This window comes from Schistocerca gregaria, chromosome 5, assembly GCF_023897955.1.
Source record: "Schistocerca gregaria isolate iqSchGreg1 chromosome 5, iqSchGreg1.2, whole genome shotgun sequence".
NCBI classification, from domain to species: domain Eukaryota; kingdom Metazoa; phylum Arthropoda; class Insecta; order Orthoptera; family Acrididae; genus Schistocerca; species Schistocerca gregaria.
This window is the reverse complement of record NC_064924.1, coordinates 209,106,414-209,133,246: the sequence shown is the minus strand read 5'-3', so window position 1 is coordinate 209,133,246 and position 26,833 is coordinate 209,106,414. Positions and strand designations below refer to the sequence as shown.

The window sequence follows — 26,833 nt, the reverse complement described above, 5'->3', positions numbered from 1 at the left end:
GCTCAAACAACTGTAACGCACTTGTTCTCTGTTGTAGAGTAGTTTGTCTTGGACTTGGATACACTCTGGAACCATAAGCTACCACCTTTTCAGCATTTGCCTGAATTTTACTACTATTGCACCTATCCCTTAACGGCTAGCATTGGTGGGAAGTTCCGTCTCGGCATTCTCATCATAAAATGTTAGAACTGTAGATGGTGCTAGTGCCTCTTTAAGGACAAGTAAAGATCTTTCTTGCATCTTGTTCCAGGAAAATTTGGTGCCTCCCTGCAGCAAGTCTAGCAAGGATCGTGGTGTGGTAGAGAATTCCTTTATGAATCACCACACTACGAGCACATACAAAGAAAGCTTCTCATATCATGAATGTGCCAAGGAGTCCGATAATCCATGGTTGATATTTTCTCTAGATTGGTGTGGACTTGATAGCCGTTAACAAGATGTCCTCAGATTTTTATTTCTTGGGCAAAAGAGGCATTTTTCAGATTCAAGTCTGAACACATTTCAACACAGTTGTCAGGCAGCTTAGATGTTCTTCAAATGTCTTTGAAAAATGAATGTATCATCCAGATAGCAAAGACACTTATCTATGTAAGGTGTTGAAGCAGGTTGTTCACCACTTTAACCCATAGAGGCTGTCAGGAGGTATGAAGGCATTCTTTTTGCAGCCAACCTCATCAAACTCAATTGGTCAGTAGCCTGTCTGCAAGCTTAAAGTTGAGAAATACTATGCTTATTAGCACTCTAGGGTTTCATCAGTGTGCAGCAGTGTGTAGAAATCTTTCACTGTGATTTTGTTCAGTCATCGGTAATTGATGCAGAAACGCCACATGTCATTCTTCTAGGACCACAGGTGAGGAGGACCAGTGACTCTGAAGGTTCAGTGATGTCATTTTGCAATGTCATCCCCACTTCCTCTCAGAGATTATCTGTTGTTCACTGGTGATACCCTGTATGACCACTCTAATTTGTGGACGATCCCCAGTGTTTGTGTTTTCACCACTCTGGATTTGAAAGCAACTGGAAATTGGTGAAGAATGGCTAACACTTGCCATTTTTTCTTTTCATGACAAATGCTGTTAGCAGTTCAGTAACAGCTTCCTCCACTTTGTTGTCTGTAGTGATGGGAGAGCTCAATTATTCATCGGTAGAACTAAGATGCCCTTCCTAGACTGGTATTTTCCATTTGCAACGTGCAACACAGTGACTTGTGTACCATAAGACCCGGGCTTCTTCGGCTGGTAACAATAATCATTCAACATTACAGAAAAGGAAACCCTGAGTCAGCAGCTGGACAGGTTGCCAATCAGTGATGACATCATTGAGATTTTCTGACATCACAGTTATGATGTTGAAGGATTTTCCTGCACGACAGCATAATCTCCATAGATGATTACTTTGGTTAGTTTTCTTTTTAATTCAGTGACTAGGCAAGTCGCTGTTACTTATGTGTGGTAACAGGGAATAGCTATGGTATGTTGGAGTGTGACCTCATCCAGGTACAACAGTAGGATTCTGCCCACATGTTGGCAATAATCATCTGTAGTCGATTGTTGTGATGGTTAAAGTCTGTCAGTGTAGCAGCCATCAAACTCTTGTTGTCTTCTACTGCAGTAGCTTACAACTTGACCAGGGCATCCACACTGAAAATATATTGGTGTGTTGTCCTTCATCCTTCTAATGTCTATTCTGGGAGGCACTATATTTTGTTGAGGAGTTTGTACAAACATTGGTCAGATGCTGGCTGTCGTTTGATAACTGCGATCTAAGTCTGAGTTCGCAAGTCCATTCTTCCTTGCAGGTTTAGTCTTTTTGCTGTGAGTATCTGCAACTTGGAATCTCTGTTGTATGATGAGTGGCAACTTTCCTTTTTACAATATTGTTGTATTCTCTCCTGACATATGGGGCCGACATATATGGCTGTTGTATCATGCTTACTTGGTATGGTAGTTAGGTTGCCACAAACTGCTGTGTGTTTTCTTACTATCCGGCGTAGGAGCGAGGCGAGGTTGTCATGGTCTTACACAACTGCTACATTGACCACATTTGGGAGTTGGTCCTACTGCTTTCATCTAGCCTACTACTTTCAAGTGATACTTTTCTTCTGCATTTCCTTGATGTGCTGGCACCACTCAATAAATTCCTTTGTTGCTGTAACATCCTTTCAGATGAGCTAGGTAATGTCTTCCGTAACTCCTGCCCCATGTATTAGAGCTTGTCAGCGCCTCTAATATTCGGATTTGCAATGTGACATAGGGCTAATTATTCCGCATGTCAGACTGTTTCATTTCCCCATGGTGTTGCTCCCTGCTCTTCAGTTGTTTTTCCACTAACTAGTATTGGTGGTTATTGTCGTCAAACATTTCCTTTATTTCAGCCTGGAATTTTTCCCAGCTACTGAACTTCTCTTCATTTATCTGGCCAATGACAGAGCTGGTACAGACCTCTATGAAGAAAAACCCTCAATTTTAAGGTATTCCACATGCTGATGAGATGCATGGCTATTGAGGCAGAAGTCATCAGTGGGAACCTGCCACACCTTAGTGATACAAGGCTTATCTTTGCTAGCGTGACAATGTGGGTGGATGAAGGGTTCCCCAGTATTTCATGGGACCCAAATGGCTCACAGTAACAAAAAACTTAAAGCTTCCAGTGGAAGTGGTGGGCCATTGAAGTGTGTTCCTACCCACTCCACAGAGAGACCACAGGTGGATAGTCCACCTGACAATCTACTTTAATCATGAATCACAGTAATGGAACAAGGCAATGCCTCAAACCAGTATTCATCATTGTCAAGAGCGAAGTGGGTGCGTTTGAGAAAAATCCCAATTCTACATACAAAAGGGTGTGGAGGGAAGTGCTAGAGCACCTAAGTCTTAAAAAGTTATGGAATGGTATCCTGCTAATAGAAACACTGACACTCAGTCAAACTCCTAAGTTACTGCAAAGCAAAAATGTGGAGAATGTCCTACAGTTGTTGAAATGCCCAACACCCTGAATTACAGCACAGGTATTGTATCAAGTAGTGACCTTTTGTATCTGGACCCCAATGAACTTTTTGTGGAATGACAAAGCAAAAGTATAATCAAGGTGAGAAATGCATTGAAACTGGTGAATTACAAGGAACACCTACCTTGATACTCCTTTACTTCATCTACTTTGCTTGAATATGTGAAAGATAGTTCCTTATATCTTAAAGTCTGTCTACATGTCCCCAATACTATGTGTCACTTGTCAGTGCCCTAGATTTGGGCACACAGTTGCAGCTTGCAAAGGGAAGCCAACCTGTGGAAGATGTGGCTTAGATGCTTACGATCCAGGCTCGCCTTACACCTGACCACCTATTGTGGTAATTGCTTCAGTGCACATCCATTCTGGTTAAAGGCATGTGGTCTGTGTGTACAGCAGCAGGAGATTCAGGAGCTTTGTGTCACCAGATGGTGAAAGAGGGAGAGAGATTTTGAAGACTGTGCAACCTGCAGTTTTCACAATGTTGTTATCTATCATCGTGGAGCAACCAGTTGCCAAGTCTGATGCCTCAGCACAAACAGCAAGTGGCAGATGATGGCACGTGTACCGTTATCCAAGTCACATGCCTCATTACAAACTCACCACATAGGTTCTAGAACATCCACGTGAGCTTTCAGCTGCATCTGTCAAGGCACTGCTGCAGTTATTAACTGGCCAGACCTGCCAGTGCTGAGTACCAAAGAAAAGCAGGTGGGCACTGATAACCTTGATGTTGAGCACTCCTAACTAACAAACATACAAAAACCAGGTGACTTCAAAAAGAAGTCTAGTCACAAAACATCTATATTTGCTTCTTTACCACGCTGCCCACAGAAAGCGAAACCATTGAATGGGAAGACCAAACCTAACACACATCCTGTCAAGCCCTTTAACCATAGTGCTTTAGTAACTTCTGATAGAGAAGACTGTTCGATGGACCTAGACATATGTTTGGGCAATCTACTAAGCTAATCTACCCCTCCTCCAACCTTTTGAACTCCCCTCCAAGGCTACAGGACTTGGGGAGGGCTAAACCAAATGGTTAAGATGTCTGCCATTCTCCAGTAGAATTTGAATGGTTATTGATCCTAGTTACAGCAATTAAAACTGTTTGTACAAGAGCAACCTATGTACATCTGCCTTCAGAAGAGACACTGGAAGGCCATGGATAATTCTGTGTTGCCAGGATTTAACTTTCACAGGAACGATGAGCTATGTGGTAACCGAGCAAATGGCAGTGTAGTTATGTTCACCAACAAAAGAAACCATTACTCACTAACCACCCTCACCACTGAGTTACAAGTGTTTACATTGGAATTATATGTGCCATCTTGCTTTACAGTGTGTGTGCACTGCCCTGTCCATTCTTGTTACTTGGTGACATCGATGCACACCACATGCCTTAAGCTCTTCTACTGTCTGGCCCAGGAGTTAGCTAATTGAGAGCCTGCTAGTGTCACAGGACATCTAAATTCTTAATATTGGGAAAGTGACGCAGTACTGCAGGGCTACTGGGTCATTAGGTGCTTTAGATCCCTCCTACCCTCACAGATACTATTATGTGAGAAGTGGCCACTTTCCAATTGGCTTCACCTAGCTGCGGCTACAACTCCTGAATGGAGGCCACCTAAATGGATATTCAGCAGGGCAAACTGGCCACTATACAGCTGACTGGCTATGTTCCAACACTGTGACAGCACCCAGGACTAGATCATCTCACCAGCCTAGAAGAAAAGCTGTCCCTTGGTGAGATGAAGAATGTCAGGTGACAACTATGGACAGTTGTGCTGCTAAGTAGGAATAGGCCAATTGGAGACTACCTCAAAGCATTTCAACAAGAGGTCTAAAGCTAGACACAGCATCAACAAGAGCAGACAGTGTGTGTGGAAAGAATTTTTAACATGCAGTAACCATTCAACATCATCGAAGGTATAGGAGTCAGTTCAGAAAAATCCGGAAGTAAAGGTTCAGGCCCATATCTACCAACTTAAACAATTATATGCTCCTAACAACACCTAAGGAAATAGCGCAGACATTGACAAAACACTTTCACGATTTTATCTGTACCTACTACATAAATGATGAATTCCACCACCATAGGCAGCGTATTGAGAAGAAGACTAAACTTTTCTTCTATCAACTTGAAGCCATATAACTGTTGTTTCTCCTTGTCAAAACTACAGTCTGCACATGACATTGCTTCATGGGCTGATAGGATTCAATATTCCACATTAAGACACCTAAGCATGGAGGTGAAAGAAATCCTCCTATGTCTCTTCATTCAAATATGGGCTGAAGGCTGTTATTCAGAAGCATAGTAGGAGGTGACTCTAAAGTCAGGGAAGATCATGTTATCTACAGTTGCTCTCTTAGCCGTGTGGGAAAGAACCGTGAGTGGTGTAGATGCTGTATTTCTTGATTTCTAAAAAGCATTTGACTCGGTACCATACCTATGCTTATTTTCAAAAGTAAAATCATGTGGGGGTATCATGTGAAATTTGTGACTGGGCTGAGGACTTTTTGGTTGGGAGGACAGAGCATGTTATTTTGGGTGGACAGTTATCATCAGATGTGGAAGTAACTTCAGGTGTGCCCAAGGGAAGTGTGTTAGGACCCTTGCTGTTAATGTTGTGTATTAATGACCTTGCACACAATATGAATAGGAAAAATCAGGCTTTTTTCCAGGTTATGCAGTTATCTATAAAGAAGTACCATCTGAAATAACCTGCATAAATATTCGTCAGATTGATAAGATTTCAAAGTGGCACACAGATTGGCAACTTGCTTTAAATTTTCAGAAGTGTAAAATTTTGCACTTCACAGAACGATAAAATGTAGTATCCTGTGACTATAACATCAATGAACCACTGTTGGAATCGGCCAACTCGTACAAATATCTGGGTGTAACACTTTGTAGGCGTATGAAACTAAATGATCACATAGATTCAGTCATGGGTAAAGAAGATGGCAGACTTCAGGTTCTTAGTAGAATACTGTGGAAATGCAATCAATCTACAAAGGAGATTGCTTACAAATCACTTGTGCCACCAGTTCTAGAATATTGCTGAAGTGTTTGGGACCCATACTAAATAGGAGTAAAAGAGGATATTGAATGTATACAAAAGAGGGCAGCATGAATGATCACAGGTTTGTTTAATTGATGGGAGAGTGTCACAGAGATACTGAAGAATCTTTTTAACTGGAAGAATCTAGAAGACAGATGGAAACTATCCCAAGAAAGTTAATTAACAAAGTTTCAAGAACCGGCTTTAAATGATTACATTAGGAATTTGCTACAGGCCCTACATACTGCTCACATAGGGATTGTGAGGATAAGATTTAGACTAATTACTGCACACACACACAGAGGCATTCAGACAATTATTCTTCTCGCTCTCCGTACATGAATGGAATAGGAAGAAACCCTAATAACTGGTACAATGGGATGTGCCCTCTGCAATGCACCTCATGGTGGTTTGCAGAGTATAGATATAGATCTCTCTGTTCTTTATCTCATCAGCCATCTTCAATGATAAAAAAAGTAAAGATCATAAACTGTTGCCTATTGTGCACTCTCAAAGCCAAGGGATTGCTCAGCCATTTCCAATCTGCATTTTGGAAATATCGATCCACAACTGACAATTTCCTCCAATTAGAGGTACGATACAAGTGTCATTTTTATGCAAACAGCAATTTGTTGGTATCTTTTTCGATCTGGAGAAAGCCTGTGATGCCATCTGGATACAAAATCGCTACATGAATGGGGATTTTGTGAGCATCTCACCATCTTGGTGCAGTACTTCCTCACTGAACTCTGTTTCTGGTATAGCGTTGGTGCTACATTCTGTGATCCATTCCCTCAAAGGTATGAGCTTTGTCATTCCACTGGAAGTTCACTGTAGTACAGACACATAAGGTCAGTACTTCATATGACACCTCTGCTGTAAGTGAGGGTGTTGGGCATTTCAACAACTATGGGACATTGTCAGTGTTGCTATCAGCATGGCACTATTCTGTAACTTTTTAATAGACTTAGGTGCTCTAGCAGTTCCCTCCACACCCTTCTGTATATAGAATGGGGACTTTTCTCAAAGGAGCCCTCTTTTCTCTTGATAACAATGAAAACACTGTGATGCATAGGATTGTTCTATCACTGTGATTCATTGTTAAATTAGGTGTAACAGGTGTGCTTTCCACCTGAGGTCTCTCTATGGAGTGGGTGGGAACACACTCCAATGGCCCACCACTTCCACTGGAAGCTTTAAGTTTTTTGTTAGTGTGAGCCATTTGGGTCCCATGAAATACTGGGGAATCATTCATCCACTCAGATAGTCCCTCTAGCCAAGGTAAGCCTATTATCACTGAGGTGTGGCAGGTTCCCCAGTGGTTTCCCACTGATGACTTCTGCCTCAATAGCCATGCATCTCATCGGCACATGAACCGCCTTAAAATTGAGGGTTTTTCTTCATAGAGGTCTGTACCAGCCCTGTCATTGGCCAGATAAATGAAGAGAAGTTCAGTAGCTGGGAAAAATTCCAAGTTGAAATACAGGAAGCATTTGATGACAATAACCACCAAGATTAGTTAGTGGAAAAACAACTGAAGAGCAGGGAGCAACACCATGGGGAAATGAAACAGTCTAACATACAGAATGTTTTGGCCCCATGCAACATTTTAAATCTAAGTATTACAGAAGCTGATAAAATCAGAAACATAGTGAAAGCAGTTACGGAAGACACGAACCTAGCTCATCTGATAAAATGTGTTACAATAACCAAGGAATTTATTAAGTGGTGCCAGCACACTGAAGAAATGCAGACAAAAAGTACTGGATGAAAGAGGTAGGACCACCTCCCAAATGTGGTCCATGTAGCAGTTATGCAAGACCATGACAACCTCGCCTCTCTCATACACCAGTTAGTAAGAGAATACACAGCAGTTCGTGGCAGCCTGCCTAAGAGACTAAGTAAGCAAGGTATAACAGCTATAAATGTCAACCCCCATACGTCAGGATGTAATGAAGAATGTCTGGGGAGAGGCGTATTGATCTTCAGCATCAATCTCTGCCACCAGTGAGACTTGCAACTCAGATGTAGGTCATAGCAATCAAATGACAGCCCAGTGTCCTTCCAATGCTTGTACAATGCCGTTTCATCCCACCAATCTTTGAACTCAGTACAGGGCATCATTTTCCACCGGGATCTTCTTCTCCAAACTGACGAGGAGCTCCGTGCAAACCTTGAGTGGCTAGGAGTCCAATTTATCCACCGTGTACAGCAAGGTGCTGAAACCAATCACACCTTTACAGATGCCTTTATCCTGGCCTTCGAGGGTGATACCCTCCCAGAGGAGGTAAAGGTCATGGTGTATTGGTGTAATGTAAAACCTTACTTTCCACCACTGATGACATGCTTTAAACGTTTACAGTTTGGACAGATGTCTTCCTGCTGCACCAATGATCCCATCTGCAGTGACTGTAGGCACCCCCTCCACCAGTGTGCAAAGATGTAACGTGCAGTATCCTCCACGCTCGCCAGGATGCCAAGTGTATGTGAAAGAATGACGGATTCGAGAGTACAAGACCTACACTGAGGCTTGTTGAAAGTATGACTGGCTCCATCCCATGCCTATATCTTCTACTTTTGCTTCAGTTACGTCCATTCCCCCTCGTACCCCATCCTCATCCCAGCCCCGCACCATTCGTTCACACCTTCTGCCTCCCCCTCCCCCTCAGTACACATACCCACCCCTTTGGGTGCTGCTCCGCCTCCCCCACAAGAGAAGTGCTCTCCTTCTTAGGCAGCCGCCGGTACTGGAGTTCCTACCCGGGGCTCCTCTTCCTGGCACCCCCATGAAAGGTGATCTGCAGCTACACATCGACCATGCGATCCGAGGCCGGTGAGCGCCAAGATTGAAAGGTGTAATTTTGTGCTCAGCCTCGCTGCAGTCTTTCCTTCTCTTCCTTCACAAGGGAAGAAGCAGAAACGCAAGAACAAGGGCAAGGCCCCTCCGGTACCCCCTGAGGTGCTACCTTCCCTTCCTCTAGCCAATGAACCAACACAGTCCTACCCCACCTACACAGACATTACCCAGTCCTTACGTGTGACAGATGGCGACTCGGCAGCATGACCAGTGCCAGTCTGTTCACTTCCCATTTGGACTCCAGCAGCTTGAGAATCCTCCAGTGGAATTGTAACGGCTATTTACGTCACCTCCCGGAGTTGCAGCCCCTTCTTTCCTCCTACTCTGCTGCTTGTGTTGCTCTCCAGGAGACCCAGTTTGTCAATTTTTACTCACCCACCCATCGTGGGTTCCATGCTTTCTTTCAAAACCAAATTGGCCCCTTGCAGGCTTCTGGTGGTGTTTGCATCTTGGTCTGCAAGGACATTGTTAGTAAATGGGTTCCCCTCCACACCACTCTGTAAGCAAGGTCCATTTGGCCACTCCAATCACAATCTGTAATCTCTACCACCTGCCTGACAGGCCACCCACATACCTTTCCCTAACCACCCTTCTTCAACAACTCCCTTCTCCCTTCCTGCTTCTAGGGGACTTTAATGCCCGCAACCCTCTTCGGGGTAGTCACATGACTACTGCCCTGGGCAGGGCAGTTGAAGCTGTTCTAGCAGGGCTTGACCTCTGTCTCCTAAATACCAGCACTCCCACAAACTTTAGTGTGGCACATGGCACTTTCTCTGCCATTTACCTCTCCATGTGCAGACCTGGCCTTCTTCCCTCCATTCATTGGGGTGTCCACGATGACTTAGGTGACAGTGATCATTACCCGATTGTTTTGACCTTCCTTCAGTGTATCTCACTCTGTCACCCTCTCCGGTGGGCCTTCTCTAAAGCTGATTGGGGTGCCTTCTCCTCTGCTCCCATCCCCCCTGTACTACCACACAGCAGTATTGATGAGTCTACACAGACTTTGACTGCTGCCATTCTTTCCACAGCTCTTTCAGCCATCCCTTCTTCGTCGGGTTTCCTCCATCGGAAGATGCCCAAGTCATGTGTCATGCATTTCTGCCGTCGCTGTACAGTCCAGCCCCATCCGGACCTGTTTCTCGATGGCCAATCCCTCGAGGTGGTGGACACGCGTCGCTTCTTGGGTCTGGTCTTTGATGCTTGATTGACATGGCTCCCTCATCTTCGCGAGCTGAAGAGTACGTGCTGGTTACATCTCAGTGTTCTTAGATGTCTGTGCAATACCACCTGGGGTGTAGACCACTCTATTCTTCTGCGATTGTACAAAGTGCTGGTCCAGTCTCATTTAGACTACGGGAGTCCTGTCTATGGTTTTAGGCACCTTCAACACTGCAGATACTAGACCCCATCCACCATTACGGGGTATGACTTGTGACTGGTGCCTTCCTAACTAGCCGCATGATTAGCCTTATCACATAGGCAGGGATTCGACCACTGGGAGGTTTGCGCCAACAGCAGCTGATATCTTATGTGCTCAGTATTAGCTGCACCCCAAAGCACCCTAATTATCATCTCCTTTATCCAGACACGGAGATAAGCCTCCCGCAGCGGCCACGATTTGGGCTTACCATGGCTGCCCACTTTGTCACCCTTTTCTGAGCTCCAGCACTTCCCTTTACCGCCTTGTTTCTCCGCTCATGCACATACCCCTCCGTAGTGCGCCTCTTGGCCACAGCTCTGTCTTGATCTTTCCCTCAATTCAAAGGAATCAATCCCTCTGGAGTTCCTTCACCACCAATGCTATTGTCTCCTCATTTCATTCCAGGGTTCAGAAGTGATTTTTATTGATGGCTACATGGTTGCCGGGCACCTTGGCTATGCTTACGCATATGCAAGACACACGGAAATTTGTTCCATGCCAGATGGCTGCAGTGTGTATACTGCAGAATTGGTAGCCATCTTGCGCCCAATGGACCATGTCCGCTTCTGCTCAGGACTGTCTTTCACTGTCTGTAGTGACTCCTTGAGCAGTTTGCAAGCTATCGGCCAGTGCTTCCCTCGCCATCCGTTGGTCATGGCTATCCAGGATCCCTTTCTCTCCTTGTCAATGTGGATGCTCAGTGGTTTTCATTTGGACCCCAGACCATGTTGGGATCCCTGGCAATGAACTTGCCGATCGACTGGCTAAATTGACTACTAATGGGCCATCTCTTGCTATTCGCGTTCTGGAAATAGACCTTCACTCAGCATTACGTCGTCAGGTTTTGGGACTTTGGAATGCAGAATGGCACACTTCTTCTTTGCCGAACAAGCTCAGGGCAATAAAGGATTCTACAACTTTGTGGAGATCCTTGAGTGCCTCTCATAAAGCCACGGTTGTTTGCTGGCTCCACATCAGCCATACTTATCTCGTCCGTCGTGAGGACTCCCCTCTCTGTTGTTGTGGATCAATGTTGACTGTGGTTCACCTCTTTCTGGACTGTCTTGACTTAGCTGCCCTGCGACGTACTTTCAGCTTTCCTGACTCGCTACCCCTGGTGTTTGCTGACAATGCCTCAGCAGCTGATCTAGTTTTAAGATTTCTTCATGATGGGGGTTTTTATCACTTAATTTGAGGGTGAGACCTTCAACCATATTGGTGGGTGGAGGAGATGGCAGGCCGTCTTGCTCCCCCGATTGGACTGGCTTTGACTGGGCTTGGTGGTTCACACCTGCCCTCTGCCTTCCCACTCCTTTCTTTATAGGGTCTGTTTTATCTTGAGTGTCTACCTTGTATACCTGTGCTTCTTCCTTCATGCCCCTGTCATTAGTCACTTTCTTTCCCTCCTCTCTTCTTCCTTCCTTCTCTGTCTATAATTTGTAATTTTATGACCATTGTAGTTCCTTCTTACAGTTTGAGATTTTATCAGTTTTAGTTATTCCAAGGTTGGAGGGACTGATGACCACGTAGTTTGGTCCCTTCTCCAAACAAACAAACAAACCAACCACACCCACAGTGCACAAAGTTTCTATGACCTGTGTGCTGTATGCTGATAGTAGGGAAGCCTTGGGTCTACCGAGAGGCTTATCCTCCATCTTAGCTGACGATGAAACAATAGCAGAAGTAGTGCTGACATTTCATATGGCATTAGGAATCCAGCCCTTTGAACTCTGAAGAGGTTTTAATGTGTTATTTAGTGGCTGGCCCCTCCATTTACTTCCATGATAAACCAACCTTCTTACTGACATGAACTGTTTCATTAACTCTTTTAACATGTGACAACAGTATGACTAGTTATATTGGAAATTGTATGTGACATTTTCTACTGCAGTAGCAATTGTTATATTGCTTTGCTTTGCTTTTCATTTAAACAAGAGTACTACCCCTGAACTAGTACCATGTCCTTGTGAAAGGACACTAATGACCACAGTGTCCATCACCCAACAATTTTAAATCCATCAAACCATCCATGAGCTGTTCCTCATTGTTCTCAAACCACTGCTGGGCTGTGCAGTCCAAGTAAAAGTACACATTCTCCAAACACGCCATATTACCCCACCTGTGGTGTTTGGTAACTTGGTTGAATTCTTCCAAACATTTCACTGTGTCCTGACCGGTGCCTTCAGAAAACGCTGTTAGATGCCTTATGTGCAGCTAACTTGCTCATCTTTTGGAATCCATTGATCTCTTGAATACATGGACTTTCGGAACAATGTACTGCTTGTATCACTTTTGTAGATGACAGTTATCACAGAGCTTAATTGGAATCATGGTAATGTTTTGAAATACCCAGCATCTCCACCAGATAATGTCATGTAGTAACCACACTCAAGTCCAGATAAAAGCAGGGTTGTCAGTGAAGTACAGCAATTAGCTCTGAAAGCTCTTTTAATAGAGATACAATTGTACAATTAGAACTGAACTGAACTCCTGGATTGAAAGTGCTGCTGTTTATATAGATTATTTCAGCATATGCAAACAACATAAACATAAGAAATTTTGCTAAACTTCCACAAATGATGAATGCTGAATAACATACAAGAACTAGTGGTTGGGCTTGAACTGGCAACTCACACATCATCGAACAATGTTAATTGCTACACCACACTTTCTGCAGCACAGCTTGCCTCAACATTATTCCTACAGTGATGTGATACTAACTTATATCCATCTTGGTGTATCTTACTTTCTGTGACACCCAAATGACACTGCTATGCATAACATGCCTGTATAAATACCTTTTGATTCTTCAGTCTGGTTTAGTACTTGGTATAATATCAATGCTAACTTAGTCATTTCTCACTTTTGCAAAGGGTTTATCAGAAACTTTAATAACTGCTGACATTTTTAGTGTGCCAAAAATTGGTAAGTACATCATACCAAAAGAAAAACGAAAAAAAAAAGAAACTGAATGTGCTTATAATTTGTTCTCTGCATGCAGATTAATTCATTATTTCATGAAAGCTGCTGTTGTGCACTTGTTAGCAAATAATGAGGATCTTCATTTGTTACTTTTTTGAAAAATGAGCAAATCTTCCATTGACTAATTAAATAATAACCAGATGTGTGACAAGTAGAAGTTTCCATTTTAAAGCATAATTTAGTTACTCAAAGCAAAAGACAGCGCAATTTTCCTCACTGCTGGAGACATTTCTCTCTCTGTTAATCTAATAGACTTCGAATCCTTTTGTAAAGTTTTCATTGAGGTTTGTGTTTCTTAAGACACTCTGCAGACATGATCAGAATGTTGTAAGAGACCAGATTTTTTTTAAAAATGTGTTGGGTTACTAACTTAAAACAAAAGAGAAAAATGTTTACAAATAATAAGGAACTTTTTGTCATGTTATATTATTGCACGACTGCTTTTTACCTCGAACTGGGACTCACAATGAGCTAAGTTCAATCAAAATTGATCAGCTCACTGCAGAGTGCAAGAACATGGTTACCCATTGTAATAAGCATGTCATGAATAGGTCTGACACACAATAAATGAGACTGGTGCTGTGTACTTACAAGTATGTTCAACAGTAGGGTTTGTTTTCAGTGTTGGACGTATTTGAGTGCGCGCGCGCCCACACACACACACACACACACACACACACACACACACACACACACACACCTGCATTTGTTCCTTTGACTGCCCAAAATACTTCTTCATGTCATTTTCAATGAGGTTGTGTGGGTAATTCACTTTTCTTGGCTTCAGCTAGGGTGGAAGAATATCTTAAAGACTTATTTCATACAAGCTGAGTAACCTGTATGTTAGTAGTTTGTATGTCATGAGAATGCAGTTTATAATATCTGTTTCTCTGTATTAATGTATTTCTTCACTTTCTTTGAGTATGAATGAATTGGTGAAATAACATGGCAGTCTTGAAACCTGGTGAATGGACATTTAATTATTACACTTGAGAAGCAGAAAAAAGTGGTTCCATTAAAGGGAATGGTAAAATGACAAGATAAGAGAGAAAATAAAACAAGAAAATGAAAATGTATAATGAAGTTGAAAGAGGGAGATTTCCAGAAAGCAACACATTTATCACAGTTGCTAAAGACTTTGGGTACAATAAACATATTCAAATCAGACAGATTAATTGTAAACAAGATAGTGAGTAGTTGTGGCAGAACGTGATAAACTGCCAGTGGGAAAGAATAATTAGAGGAAACTCTTGATGAAGCACATTTCTCATGAGACTTCCCCCTCCCTTTCTCTCCCTTCAGAATTTCTCTAAGTTTAAGCAGCAGACTATCAATAATGGTGGGTCTGTCTGAGTGGCATTGTTTGAAATACTCTGTGAATGATATATGTGCTCCTCTGCCCTGATATCAAGACAATCTCAGTAAATCAATGCACTGGACTTGTCACCCATAAGGAATCAATCATAAGTAGAGAATGGATGGAACTGTGCTCAGATCAAAGACGCCATTCTTTTTATCAAGTAGTTTTTTATCATTTTGATATGACATGACCCCTTTTCCCTTTTGAAATTACAAGTTGCATCCAAGATGCTGGTTGCCAAAATAGTGGCTTCCAAAATGGTCACAATAATGCTAATATAGCTTCACACATTTTCCGCCTCTCCCATCTCTTGCTGCCAGCCTTTAAATTTCTGTTGATCCATCTATTTTATTTGAGAAGGGTGGTTGCACACCTATGTATCGCACTGGAGAACAAGCATATGGTGAAATAGGACATGTTGACTCGGGGAAAATTGGGAAGTAGTCTAAGCAGAAAATTCAGAGAGTTACTCTCACTTCAGTATATGGTTTCACAAAATTGCATTGCATTGTGAAGACTGTTTTTACTTGATAGTTTCCATGTGTTAAATTCTTTTATATTTCATTGTTCATTTACGGAAACCTACAAAACTTGTGTAGAAAATTCATGTAAACAGTTGTAGCAGCATGTCTAATTCAAGCTTCACAACAATGTCTGGTGTTCACTGACTTGGATATTTATTGAGCTGTATCCAGTTTATGTACAGTATTATTTTATTTATGTACAGTATTATTTTAATTGTTCCAGGCACACATATGGAAGTGGTCCTGTGAAATTGATCCTTCCAAAATATACTTCAGGGCTGAATCATTATGTATGTCTCTTAACAACAATGAAACTCCATTGATTACACTTTCTGCGGCAGATTCAGAGGAAAATCCTCTCTTGGTGAGTTGCTAATAGTTTGTCTATATGATAAAACCTTTTATTCCTTTCCATTACAAACCAGTCCATGAAGTTCCTAAATTGTTATGAATCCAAATAGTTCTATCTTGGATAAGTTTTGCTAGATTGCCTCCTTTCTCTTCAATGTACACTCATTAGTACATGGTGTGATGTATTCTTGTCAGGTTGAACTCAAAGGAGCATTTGGTACAATATCCTCCAGAAAGTTTCAAATCTGTAGTATTCCCCTTTGGTTAGTCAGTTTTTGTCATTTGAGTCCTGGGCACTGTACTGTAGTCTGGTGATATCTAATACGAGGTGCAGAAGAAGAAAATTGAAGATCATGATAGGTTAAAAGCACTTAAAATTGAGCAATATTTGTCAGGTAACCAATTTGTGATGGGTGCAAGCTGGTTTTCCAGTAAGTGATCCAGAAGTGTGACACATTTAGCGGTTATATTAATTATTTTTTCCATGATAGCATTGTTGAAGCCAGGCTTTTTTGTGAAACCAGTGCAAGAAAGCAGGAAGGGTATTAGTTCTTTGTCTTTCTTCCTTTCAGTTTGCTGATCTGCTTGTTGCACATGACCAACCATCAAAAATATACACTCTTTAAATTTTTCTTTTAATACAATCATGTTTTACAGTGACTCATGTTGATTGCTTCACTGTAGTTCTATGTCAACAGTGCAGCTTCTACCTGAACAGATTGATATTATTGCAATACTAACATTGCTTCAGCGCAGAGATGGCAAAGTATCTATCGGTCTACTATCTTCGGCCTTGTACTCTCCCTTATGCTGCCCCCTTCATATTTGTATCATCATCATCATCATCATCATCATCATCATCATCATCTCTGAGTGATCTACTCATTGTTTCTAATCTTCCTCAAACTGTCTTCCCTCCCTCCCTCCCTCCCTCCCTTCCTGACAGAGGAACTTACAGTTGTAAAATGTATGATAATTTTGTCTACCTTTGTGAGTGTTTATTGGCTTTACTTTGAATTTAATCTCCTTAAAGTAAGCAGTACTCTCCTGTCACACTGTCACTTTAAATTTTATAATTCTACCAAGTTAATTTTCCTTTTGATACAATTAACCCCTTTCATAAATACACTGAAGAGCCAAAGAAACTGGCACACCTGCCTAATATCGTGTAGGACCCCACTAGCACGCGGAAGTGCCGCAACACAACTTGGCATGGACTCGACTAATGTCTGAAGTAGTGCTGGAGAGAATTGTCGCCATGAATCCTGCAGGGCTGTCCATAAATCCGTAAGAGTACAAGGGGGTGGAGTTCTCTTCTGAACAGCATGATGCAAAGCATCGCAGATATGCTCAGTAATGTTCATGTCTGAGAGTTTGGTGGCCAGGATAAGTGTTTAAACTTGGAAGAATGTTAGTGGAGCCATTCTGTAACAATTCAGGACATGTGGGGTGTCACATTGTCCTGCTGGCATTGCCAAAGTCCACCAGAATGCACAGTAAACATGAATAGATACAGGTGATAAGACAGGATTATCAGGGGTCCCATATCACTCCAACTGCACATGTCCCACACCTTTACAGAGCCTCCACCATCCTGAATAGTCCCCTGCTGATGTGCAGGGTCCATGGATTCGTGAGGTTGTTTCTGTACCCATACACATCCATCTGCTCGATACAATTTGAAATGCGACTTGTCCGAGCAGGCAACATGTTTACAATCATCAACAGTCCAATGTCGATGTTGACAGGGCCACGTGAGGTGTAAAGCTTTGTTTCATGCAGTTATCAAGGGTACACAAGTAGGCCTTTGGCTCTGAAAGCCCATATCAATGGTGTTTCCTTGAATAGTTCACACGCTGACACTTATTGATGGCCGAGCATTGAAATCTGCAGCAATTTGCAAAATGGTTGCACTTCTGTCATGTTGAATGATTCCTGTGAGTCATTATTGGTCCCATTCTTGCAGGATCTTTTTCCAGCCACAGTGATGTTGAAGATTTGATGTTTTACCAGATTTCTGATATTCATGGTACACACTTGAAATGGTGGTATGGGAAAATCCCCACTTCATCACTACCTCAGAGATGCTGTGTCCCATCACTTGTGTGCCCACTATAACACCACATTCAAGCTCCCTTACATCTTAATAACCTGCCTTTGTAGCAGCAGTAACCAATCTAACAACTGTACAAGACACTTGTTGCATTACACAGGCTTTGCTGACTGCAGTGCCATATTGTGCCTGTTGATATAACTCTGTATTTGAATACACATGCCTATACCAGTTGCTTTGGCACTTCAGTGTATATAGCTTTTGACTGATTTTTAAAATGTAAGGAAGGATTAAAAAAATTATTTATTTATTTTGAATTTTCATTTGTGCTTTTATTTTATGAGTTTAATGGCATTAGTCTGTCTTATGAAATATAAAATTTTATGTATTCTACTTTCCAGAAACGGGAAATAATTTTCCTGACAGCTCGTGTTCATCCAGGTGAAAGTAATTCTTCATGGGTGATGCACGGCACACTGTGTTACTTGTTGGGAGATACAGCTGCAGCTATAAAGTTGCGTAATAGATACGTTTTCAAGATAGTGCCAATGCTAAATACTGAAGGTGTCATTAATGGCTGGTGAGTAAGTTTTGACATTTGTCATATTACGCAGTAGTGAGGAGCTCAGGAGATGAGAGTTTAGATCTGTTATTTGAGAGGAAAAAAATTTTACATATATATTGCCAGATTCCACTTTGCATTTCTTAACATTTAATTATACTTCCATGGGTAAGTATATGTACTATTACTACCAAGCTCACCATTAGTGGGTGCAAAGTATGACAATTAAAAAAGAAAAAAGTCTTAATTCATGGTTTGTATTAATTTTCTGTCTTCATATCATTGGCCCAGCTTACATGGTAGCTAGCAGTACATTTCTGCTTCATTTCTTTCAGTAATAAATAGCTTATTGAATGCTACAACAGGTCTAATCAGTTACCGGAATGACACACACACACACACACACACACACACACACACACACACACACACACAGTGACATGGTGCAGGAGAAAAATGGTTGAATCCTATTTAGGAGTCTTGCAGTAATTAGAAAACAAACTATTGATTGGTGTTGTAATAAATTTACTTTTAAATCCAAACCACATGTAGATATGAATTTGAAAAATAGTAGTAGTTTCAGAAAACTAAATAATGTGTAGAGCCATTTTCACAATAATGACATGCATTTTAATGTTGAGACCCCTGGAGTTTCTCTTATCTCAACACTGCAAAAAAAGCAAAAAGTGTTTGTTTTATTTTTCCATTTCCTGTAGAAAGTTAAGGTCTCATAATTGCAAGGTGATATTAATTATTCAGGAGTCTATCTACTTGCGATATTACAAGAGTATTAATCAGAGCTTGGAGGTAATGTTTTAGTTATTGCAATTATACATAAATTCCCCAATACCTCTATCTAAAGACAACCATAATACAGACCATTGTGGAATATGTGGCAGGCAGTTCCCTTAGACCCCTCATGTGGTTGACAGTTTGTAGTAACAAACAGAAATATTAATTCTAGCAATATTAAAAATGAATCTAACTTTGAACAGAGGTAGACAAGAGAGACGTGCAGTGGGGCCCTACTTTAATAATTATTTCCCTATTATCCACCAAATTCAGGCATGTCATTTGTAGAATTATTCAAAGACTGAAATAACTGGATCACATAATAAGAGAGACAGTGCCCAGCTTTTAGAAATAATAGTTCCAAATGGGAGAAAGGAATGCACTGGGAAAAGGTTAAAAGAAAGCCACGTCACTCGGACCCCACAGTGCAAGACCTACCTGAAGTCTGGAATCTCTGGGTGACTTGCCCTTTCTTTTGAACAGACTAATCTAGGCAGTGTGTGTATTGGCAGTACTATAGATTTAGTCTGTTGAAGGTAAGTAGTTAACAGCAATTTTTTCTCATAACTTATTAATTTTCTCTTGCTGTAAAAGGTAATGTAGAGAAATTAATCAGCCTCCGAGGAGGACTGTGAAGACAAAATTGCATTAATTGCAGAATGCACAGTGGCATTTAAGCAGTTTTTCTTCCAGCACTGCAGGTGCAACTGGAACAGGAAGAAACCTTGTCATGTGACATGCACTTTGGTGGACGTCGTTGTATGTATATAGAGAAAACTTAAACTCATTCATTTATAAGAAATACTAAGCAAGAATCGTACAGCAATTTCCAAAGTCAATTCTTGGTGAAAGATTTGTCAGGAAATCCTAAGAACTGTTAACCCTGTACAAAGCTATGATTGGGACTTTTCTTCCTGTCTTGGATGTTAGACTGGTGTTGGAAAATATAAAACAAGATACAGAGCCAAAATACTAAATTTCACTTTCAGAAACACTTCACGCATAGAGATCTCACTGTTCACATATGTTTGATCACTTCACACATAGAGTAATGCTAACATGAGCACACCTGTTATAGAAAAACAAATGTTCTTGATATTTAAACTCATTCTTGTGTCCATGTTTGCTCACAAATAATTTTTTTGGGCAGGTTCTGCCTTGATGAGACACTATTTTTCCTTCTTTTCCACCCAATTATGTTTTGCTGAACTTCAGTGTAATACATCTGAGTCGGAAAGAAGAAGAAAAATAGTTTGCTGTAGGCAGAACCTGTCAAAATAGAAGTTCAAACCAAATACCAGGCCTAGATGGACTCTCCTTGTATTTTACATAAAATACAATGCTGATATCACCACTTTCCTTACACACACTTACTGAGGGTCTCTTTTGCAGCAAACATAAGTGCAGCACTGTGTGAACACTTCAGTTAGTAATTAGGGTTCAAGAACTGATGCAGATAGTTACGGACAGACATGCCAAAAGTTTCTTTTGCAAAATAGTAGAGCAGAGTCTGAAGTGAGACAGTGTGATGTTGGAGGAAAGGGAATTTCTTTTAAGAAATAAGCACAAATTCAAGAAAAACCATTTTTGCATGGGGCAAGGAGAGAGGGAGAGCTTGCTTCCTTCAAACACAGTATCTTTAAAGTTGTGGATGCTGGTGAACAGGTAGATTCAAACTCCTAGAGTTCTGTAAGCTATCACACTGTAGCACATTATTGATTTGCAGCCAGCCAGAATATGATCATACGGAGTTTCCTTCAGAAATATGTTATTAGCTTAAATAATTTTTTACTAATAGAAGCAGTATGTTTTGCTGGGTGGTAAGTGCTCAACAGAAAACACTAACATTGGGTGTGTGTAACACTACTGTTAATGTTGTAATATAATAAATATTTAATCTGGGAGCATCAGTAGCAGCATCATATTGTTCACTGATAATGATGCTGGAAAGTATTGATGCTGGATGATTGCAAAGAAAGACGTGAACAATATTTACGCTTTCTTTCTACATAATAGTTCCCTTTAGATGTGCACCAGTGCAAGATAATTTCCATAAATAATGGAATGTGAGATACAGCAGCCAAATAAAAGTTTACAAGTCAACTTTTGTGGTCTATCACGTGTAGGTCAGTAGAAAATTAATTTTTGCTAGACTTCTGGAAAAGTGGAGAATATCTGTTAAGGAAACCACTTTCAAGATGCTAGTACGACCAAATAAGAAAGAGTACTTCTATGGCACTTGAAGTTATTACGAAGTTGGAATGACAGCAAATGTTACAAAAGTTAGTATGTAGTAGTAGTAAAATCACAATGATTTTATATACCCCATGTAAAATTTTAATGTAGATGATTGGGAAGCTGTAGTTGATGGAGGAAAAAAAAACAGTTTTGGCAAATTTTGAGAACTTGTAGTCAAGGAAGAATATACAAAATTTCTGCTTCCCTATGATATATCTCAACACACTGCATAAGAAGGAAAAGATTCAGGTGTGTACGTAAGAAAATAGTCATTTTTCCCTTATGTGAAACTTATGGATGTGTGTGCTTGCGTGCGTGCGCACGCGCGAGTGTACACCTGTCCTTTTTTCCCCCTAGGGTAAGTCTTTTCACTCCCAGGATTGGAATGACTCCTTACCCTCTCCCTTAAAACCCACATCCTTTCGTCTTTCCCTCTCCTTCCCTCTTTCCTGAAGAAGCAACCGTCGGTTGCGAAAGCTAGAAATTTTGTGTGTGTGTTTGTGTGTTATTTTATTGTGCCTGTCTACTGGCGCTTTCCCGCTTGGTAAGTCTTGGAATCTTTGTTTTTAATATATTTTTCCCATGTGGAAGTTTCTTTCTTTTTTAAAAACATATTTTCACTAAGATTGGAATATAAGTTCCTCTGCCAAGCTGTGAACAAGAGTTTTCTCAGTAAGTATACAAACATAAATTGGAAAATCCTTTAATACCCACTTTCCAGTCAGGGAGTGAGTGATGGAGGGGGAGGAGGGAGGTGAGGAGGGGGATGATCCATTGATGTCATTTCACATTTCTTAATTTTATTGCTTTCACGTATTTTAGTGAAGTTGCAACGTAATCGAAATACTTTTTCGATAAACATATAAAACTTTATATTTTTGGGTATTAGATTCATTTTTTAGCCTGTATTTGTAAAATTTGAAGACACTGAAATGAAAAACTTATGAACATATATGTGACTCCTGAATTATTCATTTAGTTGGAAATTAGTTACTTCGATTCTCTACATATCTCTATTTGTATTTGCTTCTATATTAAAGTACTGACACTAAGTTAGGTGGGACCAAACTTATCTTCAGCATTAGCAGATCTATGAAATTATTTTTGGCGCAGATTTAACATATGTTTTGAGTAGGTGAAAAAGAATTAGTCTGAGCATAAAACTGAACAAACTACTGTATTCATATTAGGAAGAAAATGACATGCCAGTTCAAAATTCCCACTCTGAACGCCAGTCATTACCATGAATCCATCCACATTGAAATTGGAGTAGTTTTTGCAATAAGTTAAAACTGCATGGTAGATGGTGACTTGAACATGGAACTTTTAGGCATAGAGAAGTCTGTCATGAACAACCTTTTCCGTAATTCCAGTTACTAAAACGATATAGAACAGTGGGTGTACTTTGGCCTGATGTGTTTGTCAGCTTCAATGGTCAGCAATTATTCTAGGCAAATTGAAGTGTCTTTAAGTTTTTTATATCCTAATGAAACCTTCAGATACCCTTATTTGATTACTGAGATGCCCTGTAAAATTTGCGTTTAAATCTGTATGTATTCTCAGAATGCTGCCCCCAGATAACATGTTGGAATATTGATTAAAACACATGGGCACTTATTACGTAACACCACAATTTCAGGATACTCAACTTGCTGTAAGTATCTTAAACAATGACAAAAGTTAAACCGCAGTTTCATCATTGTGAAGAAGAGGAATTTTTATTTGTTTGTTTTAATTATGTTAAGGAATTCTTTTTGTTGGCTTCTCAACCTTAAATATGAAGTTTTTCTACTAATAAGAATCTTTGATTTTCAATCTTAATGTCTTAATTAGTTAACTGATTTGCCTGCAAACACAAAAGAATCTCATAATTTGCAGAAAGACCTGTGAATGATACTTTTTTCAGCTTACGCTTAACATAAATAAATTAATACAATGTATGTGAATATGAAAAAAAGGTGGGGGGGGGCAGTTTTTGTACTTACACCCATGAAGTACAGGTGTCAAATACAGTATTTAATGGCATCCATCTGCAACCGTTTATGGTAACACAATCACCTAAATCTAGTTGTGGGAAGCCAGCAAGAACTGTAAATTGATTAAGGATGGGTCAAATTTTAATATCTTCGAAAAAATAAGAGTTTTCTATGTCAGGCTATTCTCAGCATAATTTACTTAATAGTTCATAGATGACTGACTTGTTCGTCATGTTATATGCACAGGTTGTCAAGGTTTTTTTTTTTTTTAAATTGCTAGAACATCTTTTAAAAAGTTGAAAATTGAACTATAAAGGTGAACCATGTTCTTTGTGAATCCTCAGAAACGTACAGTACGTTGCATGTAAAGACTGACCTTACTGGTACCATTCTCATTTAAAAAATGCGACTAGGGCACTTGTCAGTAGATAGAAACTTTTAAAATGTCTAGAGTGAGATAAAAATGTATCATTTATCATTGGGAGTTTGTGTGTTCTAGCTCATATATTGCTAGTTTCCATTGAGAAAGTTCGTTTCATCTCAGTTCATGAGACTTATGTTTTACACATAGATAAATTTCATAATGGACAAGGTTTTGCTGTCAGAAAACTGTCAAGGCTCTACATATCAGGGAAGGCTATTTACTTTAGGCAGTCCTAAGCAGAACACATTCGCACAAGTATTACAACATTAGATTTATTTACGGCAGATCTACAGCTTTCCATACAAGGCACTAATAATTGCTAAATGACAAAAGATCCCAGTTCTGTGAAATAGTCATGCATGTTGTAAGAGTATTCTGGCAGTAGGCTTCTGTTGTCCAACAACACGCACAATAAGTTCACATTAACATACATTTTTTTTACTTACATATGTATCCACACATTATACACATCTTTCAGTTTCTTTCTATATTTAGTGATGCATGATTTAAGCAAATGTGTGTTAAGAAAATCGAAAGATAGAAGCATCACTGTAACTTTGATGTTGACTGTATTGTCAAACAATTGTTCTTCTTTTTCAAGATGCCCAACACTGTATTTCATATAATCTTTTTTTGTAATTTCACGACTACTTTGCAGTTGGAGGATCGATAACCTTGCCACGTGCAAAGGTTTTTGGACCAGTCATCTGGGCAGTCACTTTGCTCTCATCATTGTCCCGTGTGGTCATTGGAGCTGCAGTGTTAGAAGGTTCTGTATACTTATTTACTGGCACAGGTTCTTCACTGTTTACTCCAACAGCAGTTACATAAACAACATTGCTGTCAGAATCTTTTCTTGGAAATGCCTTTGTTACAATGTTAGGTATGGATTTGTTTTCGGAACTTCTTGGCGAAGGCATGAGATCTGGAAAAATTGAAGACAGTGGTAGTGGGGCAGATTTCTCTGATGGTGGTCTTAGAGTCACTCGACGGTTTGTCTTGTCCAAATCTTTCCCTCTGGCAGGAGTAGTGCTTGGACTTTCTGAAGATTTTTCTGTCGTTACTGGAGTAGTGGATGTAGTAGTAGGTGCTGCTGTTGTCGATGTTTGTTGTCCAGATGCTGAGGGATATTTGCTGCCAGATGGGTATTTGCTGCTCCTGCAAACACAGTGTGACTCAGCAAGCTCTTAATGCATGTAGCACACACACACACACACACACACACACACACACACACACACACACACACACACACACACACAAAATCAGATTTAGCCATTAAAGTGTTTCTTAGAGAGGTCACTGTGGTACAATTCATGTATTTACCTTAATGTGCATTATATATACAGCATTGCCATACTGTTTGATATAAATTTTAATTTATACAAGAACATAATTTTTCTTCCACCAGTTTTATTTTTCATGTGAGTACTTACATCTATCCACGTCAAAAAAAATTAGTCTACACACCACTGCCAGTTACTGCTTTATCCATAAACTTTAAAACTTTTCCAAAATTTAGTTTCATTTTATGTTTCAAAGTTTTTGATAGTTTTTGCACAAGATAGATCTATAGATAGATGTTAATATTTGAAATATATATCCTGTTAGTACATGCAAAAAATAATACTGTTAGTTATTGTAATGCTCCATTTACATAGAAAAGGGTAATCTAGAATGCAACTGCAACCAATAAAAGCTAGAAAAATGTTTCGTTATAAGACAACAGCATACTGGTACACAATCTCTCTCTCTCTCTCTCTCTCTCTCTCTCTCTCTCTCTCTCACACACACACACACACACACACACACACTCACACACACACACACAGAGACATTCACTTCTTTTTGAGAACTAAGTTTACTTTTATGGAAGATGAAAGAAAAGATTTTGATAGGAAGTTACCCTGTCTAGACCTGTAAAAAGTCTAGATCCCCTTGTTTCTTTTCTGGCAGTTCTGAAAGTTCATGAGTTTTTGTGACCTGCAGCCACCTACCGTGTGTGTGTGTGTGTGTGTGTGTGTGTGTGTGTGTGTTTGTCAGTGCACGAGTGTCAAATTTTTGCGCATGCGTCAGTAGTTCTGTGCGCGCCACCAGAGGTGCTGGGTTTATTCGTGCAAAGTATGGATCATTTATTCCTTGTTTTTGTTACCTTTAGTATGTTAATTATTCAATGTTTTTTGTCTGTCTTTCTCTAGTGTGTGGTCCTTTCATGTGTGTTGAGTAACACTAGCAATGCTCGCTGACCTCGACTAGACTATTGCACATTACTAGAATCGTGAGCTCTGTATTTTAGCTCCACACACAGAAATAAAGTGCCATCATTTAGTTTAACATAAAAAAAAAATATGAAACCCATCCCGCTCGCCTGCACCGTCACCTGACGCACGCTGGTATCACCGGCATTTTGGGGAAAGTGCAAAATGCTGCACCAAACCATGTGCGTTCCCAAATGCCAGTGGCAATTGAACATGTGCCATTCTCCCGTCAGCCGACAGCACATCTATTGGGCAGTGTAGCTGTTGTACTAATGGCATGGCAGAGACACAGGACCTAATTCATTTACACTGTGGCTGAAGAGTCTTTCACCATTTGTCTAGTGTTTTACAACACAGTATTTAGATCTTTCCACAGTTTCATTATGTTAAACCTTCATTTAAATTATCTTTATTGCACAAAAAGTTTTAATTTCTTGTAAAAGAGAGACGTTTATTGTAAATCCCTTGATCAAAAAGCTTCCAAGAATTGGTATTAGAAATTGCAATTTGTCTTGCTGTCATGGGATAGATACACCATATTTCACAGTTTTTAATAGCTATATGAGCACAGAAGATACTGATAACTGTCTTAGATACAAGACAGTTGGTATTTAATCCAAGTTAGTTCATAAATTAGGCTCATTTAATAGTAATAGAACAATACTGTTTGTTAGCAGTTATTGTTTCCCCAGACTTCATCAATACAGGATGCTGAGAGAGACCAAAGAATTTGAAGCATATGACAAGGAAAGAGAGAGATGTGAATTAGTTGTACAACTCTCTCTTAAACAAATAAAATGGTTTTAAATATATTTCCACATGTCCGCTGTTGTGTGTACTAGCCACACACAGTTAATAGTCCTCTTGAGTAGTTGTCACACTTCACAATGGATCTCTACATAAATATCCCTAGCTTCTCTGTGGAAACACTAGCATAACATTCTTAAGTTATCACAAAAAGG

At 40.3% G+C, this 26,833-nt stretch overlaps 2 protein-coding genes across 8 annotated transcripts in view; one reads left to right on the top strand and one right to left on the bottom strand.

The window, feature by feature from the left end:
* Positions 1-26,833, top strand: part of LOC126272348 (cytosolic carboxypeptidase 1-like) — a 499,992-nt gene that overhangs the window by 234,675 nt on the left and 238,484 nt on the right. For all 6 annotated transcript variants that reach the window (XM_049975148.1, XM_049975150.1, XM_049975152.1 and 3 more), the window contains exons 17-18: positions 15,441-15,581; positions 18,023-18,201. In XM_049975148.1, the coding sequence (XP_049831105.1) occupies positions 15,441-15,581; positions 18,023-18,201 (320 nt within the window). The remainder of the gene's footprint in view (positions 1-15,440; positions 15,582-18,022; positions 18,202-26,833) is intronic.
* The window catches only part of LOC126272350 (uncharacterized), a 41,481-nt gene continuing 38,517 nt past the window's right edge, over positions 23,870-26,833 (bottom strand). Inside the window, exon 5 of one of the 2 annotated variants that reach the window (XM_049975156.1) lies at positions 23,870-24,771. In XM_049975156.1, the coding sequence (XP_049831113.1) occupies positions 24,261-24,771 (511 nt within the window). In that variant the 3' untranslated portion in view covers positions 23,870-24,260. The remainder of the gene's footprint in view (positions 24,772-26,833) is intronic. The other variant, XM_049975157.1, reaches the window with a different exon arrangement.